The sequence below is a fragment of the Pygoscelis adeliae genome, unplaced genomic scaffold, assembly GCF_000699105.1.
Source record: "Pygoscelis adeliae isolate BGI_AS28 unplaced genomic scaffold, ASM69910v1 Scaffold241, whole genome shotgun sequence".
NCBI lineage: Eukaryota > Metazoa > Chordata > Aves > Sphenisciformes > Spheniscidae > Pygoscelis > Pygoscelis adeliae.
In genome coordinates, this window is record NW_008824056.1 from 4,134,283 (window position 1) to 4,138,808 (window position 4,526).

At 41.4% G+C, this 4,526-nt stretch overlaps 1 protein-coding gene across 1 annotated transcript in view; it reads left to right on the forward strand.

Annotated features, from left to right (window-relative positions):
- Positions 1 to 923: 923 nt before the first annotated feature.
- Positions 924 to 4,526, forward strand: part of PFN2 (profilin 2) — a 9,832-nt gene continuing 6,229 nt past the window's right edge. Inside the window, exon 1 of the mRNA XM_009334006.1 lies at positions 924 to 947. Coding sequence (XP_009332281.1) covers positions 924 to 947 — 24 coding nt within the window. The remainder of the gene's footprint in view (positions 948 to 4,526) is intronic.

The window sequence follows — 4,526 nt, forward strand, 5'->3', positions numbered from 1 at the left end:
AGTCTATAAATCAGATCCACAAAGAATTGTCCTTCCTCACATTTAAAGCATTTCTGGAAGCCACTTAAATGGAAGCAATCTCATACCTTATCATCTGACACAGCAATACCCCTAAGCTTGCATCTGATTTTAAAAGTTACATTTTAGGTTTGTTATGTTTGAATTTGATGGTTAAATAAAGGATAAGGAAGGGAAATTCTTCTTAACAGCTTACCTAATTAATCCTTCGAAAGACAAAGGTTTTGCTGAGCTATCTGTACTGGTAAAACCATACCAGGCAAACCTCCTCTATGGAGACAAAACTCTCATCCACACATGGAGTTAAACCACCTTTCCAAACGATGTAAGATACACCAGAAAAGCATCTTTTTTTCAGAACTTTCTGGAAGGTTTCAAGTGCTGTTGTACAGGGCTCTTTGTAGCATAACCATAGCTATGCTAGCACTGGACAGGACCTTTTTCATGCACAGGTGTAGCTATGCATAAAACTTTGCATTGTGGTCTTAATCTAACGATTGCTGCATTTTGTATCACCGTATTTTTTAAAGCTAGCTTCAAATTTTCAGCTCATTAATATGTCATTTTTACAATTTATTTCTAGCTAACACTCATCCCAGCCTTCGGTGGCTTCCTCATTTTTCAGCCAAGTCACTTAAGTAGGTGTGGAAGGACCCTGCAAAGCCCATTTTCTAGTCATCACCATGGGGTTACGAGACAGACTGCTCCTTCCTTCTTGGCTTTTAATCAGCAGAAGTGAATCTGCTAACACGTAACACTTCTAAATCAGTTTTACTCTCTGCACTTCCGAAAGTACTTGTGGTAAAGAGAAAGACTGCCACAGGAAATCCAATATGGTCTGGAGAGGAAGTCACCAGAGCAGCACCGCAAACTGACATCAGCAGTGGTAACGCTGAAGACGAACCATGCATCGAGCCAGCTTTGGCTCTGTAAAGTTTAATTTTCACAAAGAAGTCAAGCTGCATTATGTTGATGATCACTTGCCCTTCCTGTCTACACATAAATGCTGGCTAAAGTTGTCTCCAAATGAGCCAATTTGGTGAAAAACAGGAAGAACCTGGGACATGGTAAGAAATGTTACCTTTGGCTGTCCAACCATTTTGAGCACAGCAGCAGCTCTGGTAGTAACAAAGCCTGACAGAAAACTGCAAGTTATTTTACTAACAAAATATATGCCCTCCTTCAAGTTTTTGGCCAATTTCAACTTTTATTTTACTAATATAAAAGCAGTCAAGTTTCTCACAAAGCTATAAATAGCTGGCTAAAGTACCACTCTGGCTAAGCACAGTTGGTACTTTAGAATTCTTTCAAATTATTATTTTTCTTAGATGTGATCCAACACAAATTTTAGACAAAGTTCTGAATTGAAGCAAAAAGACTAACAGTTGTTAAAAGCTGCATAAAATAAAAACCAACTGTGGCTGTAGCATGCAAATACCTTCCAGAAAGAAGAACTACCGGGCAGAATGTAGAAAGAGACTGAAATACAAGAAATCACGATTTAGCAACTATTTATCATATATGTATAGCTTATGTTCAGACAGCACCATTTCATACATCAGTCCAGGTACTGATGTTAAAATGACCCACTACATCTAGCAATTTTAACAACAATAGTTTTGTTTATATATAAATCCTTCATTTAACAAATGTCTCAGATTCCAATTAAGACTCGTAACAAAAAAAAAACCTGGAACTCCTCTCTCTTACAATCTTTAACATACAGAGCACATCCTCATTTTCTTAAATCAAGCAGTCTCAAAGGTGCTGTTGCAGTAGTGTCTATACAAATAGCATTATAATGATTGTGTAACATAGAACGTGACCAAATGAGGCACCTAATAGTGAAAACAGAATTAAAGGATTATGATTTTTAGAGAAAGCACTGGTGATCGCTGAATCTGCAAATTATACAAGCTACCTGGTAGTTTCGTAATGTTAAATAACAGTAACCCAATTTAGACTTCACCTTCTAAATATATTACTAGAGTCACTTCACAAATAACATGACTAAAAGCTGAGCTACCAAGCAGGTGGCAAGTCCTCTACTCTTGTCCATCCATTTATGTTCAGGAGATCCGAGACTTCTGTGCAGTTATTTCCAATTTAAATCATTAAAAGCAGACAACTATATTCCCTGTATTGCTAACACAATCTGCTCATCAAAATAGCACTCACACTACTGATCACCTGGTTTATGCAGCTATTAAAAAAAGGTGATATTCCCTGCAAAGCAGTGGTAATATTACCAGACCCACTCTGCATTCTTTGATATTCAGGTGAAATGTTTGGGTCTTCAAAGAGGCAAAGCACTGAACCCACCACACATTAAACTGGCAAGGCTCTGGAATCCTGGGGACCGCTACATAGTGCCTTGCACACCGGTTCAGCGGCTGCTAAAGTAGCAGCGTTTCCCCCCAGACTTGGCCAAGCTCCTAGCTGGCAGTGACCGTTGGGTCTCTACCTCCCATGAAACAGGACTGGACATTAAGTTGTGAGGGCTCAGGCAGAAGGGATGGACAAATACGTGGAAGGGTGCATGCAAGAAGGTGAGATACCTCCAGAGGCGGCGTAGCCTTTGGCTAAAGCCCTGGAAACCCACAGGTTCTTGCGTGAGATACCTCCACGCTTGTACCAAGCAGCCTGCCGTCCATGCGAAGCCCACCTCTCATTAATCAAAGGACAGTGACCCTAGCAAACAGGCAGCTCCGAATTCCCACGGCCTGCCCCTGGGTTCAGGGTGATAAGACGTCTGCCTCTATATTTATTAAATCCACTTATTAAAGTGAAACAATTTGCAATCCTTATTGCAGCTTGCAAAACCAACAAAAAACCCAAGCCCCATATAGATAAAAAACAAACACATTTTGGTTGAACTTTAAAAATAATGAACCCATCAGCCTACTGTTCATTTAAGATGGATGCATTCCATTCTGTGCAAGTAATAGCGTTAAACTGGGACCTCCTACAGAAGGGCATTAAAAAAGAGAAGTGGCCCTCAATGGTAACTTCAGGCAGAAAAGAACTTTTTCTCCTTCCCATGGAAGGAATCTGCAGAGAGAGGATGATGAAGGCAATCCAGACTTCACAAAAAGCTCTAGCTATTTGAAAAGCCAAAAGCAAATTTAAAGCCTGTAACTTATTGGTAGATACAATAACACAAGGATGTTTTTGGTATACATGGATGGCAGGAAAAGGATAAAGCAAAGTTCTGGTGCTGTCCAAATTCAGAGGGGGAAAGGCACTGTGAAAATAAAATAGAGAAAATACTTATGGAATTAAGCCAAAAGATGCAAATAAGATCTTTTGTAAGTACCTAGTAATCTAAGCAATCTCTATTAGTATCTAAACAACAGTCAATCCCGTGACAACTGAACTAGGTTTTAAAAGGACTAAGAACACCCTGGAGTATGCTGTAGGGATATTCATTATAAATACCTGGTGAATACTCTTCCTGGGGGATATAACCTCAGGAAAAGGCAGATTCAATTATTGTACACTATGCCTTGGCATACTCAGGTATAAGATCTAACTTCTTGAATTAAAACTTCAAAGTTAATTACATGGACAGCCACTTCACATCCCACTTGTCTCCATTCCCCAGAGAATCACAACAGATACCAAGTAAGGCAAAACCACCCTGCTCAAATGGAAGGTGACTGCCCCACTCCCCAAATTTCAATGTTAAGCAAGACCGAACCATTGCCCTAAAACATGGCAACATGCCTGCAACTTGTAGGAGGACAGTATTCCGAGCAGTGATGCTGCCCAGGGCCAAATACCAATGCAGCAAAGTACTGGTATCAGACCTGGACCTCTTATAAAGGAACACGGAAACTAAATTATTTCAACAGAAACTTGGTGGAACCTGAAAGAATAAAACCTGAAATCATCACTTACAAAACCATGCAGAAATAAAATATCACAGATACTCGTGTGTAAGACGGGGAGCCCACCAGCTCAATAAAAAACCAGCGATTTGATACAGAAATCGTCTTACTACATTGATGGGACATTGGTTCAGTTCACCGAGGCAAGCAGGGCAGCAGAGTATGGCCAGCTACCAGCAGTGTCACGAACAGCGCTTTCCTGAAGGATACTCGCAGCTGCTGAGTTATGCAGGAGAAGACATGAAACGCATAGAAATAAAACATAAATGCAACCAGCTGAGCTAACATTGCCTCCCAAGAGATAGACTTGGGGGAGCGGAGCCTCTACACTGACTTTCAGCCGCACACCGGACCAGCGGAGCAGGCCCTCACGGGCATTTTCAGGAGAAGGCTCTGCTCTGCTCCAGCAAACGAAAACTATGAATCTGCATGATCAATCTTGAAAAATAACAGCGGTTTACCCAAGGAACGACCACGCTTCCAGAAGCGGAGAACAGCGCAATTTCTTGCACGTAAGAGCAGCGTTCACATTTCCCCAACCTAAGGACCGATGGGAGAAGGTGGCACAGCGCGCAGGCGGCACCGCAGCCGGTACTCACCCCCAGCCCCGGCCGCTCT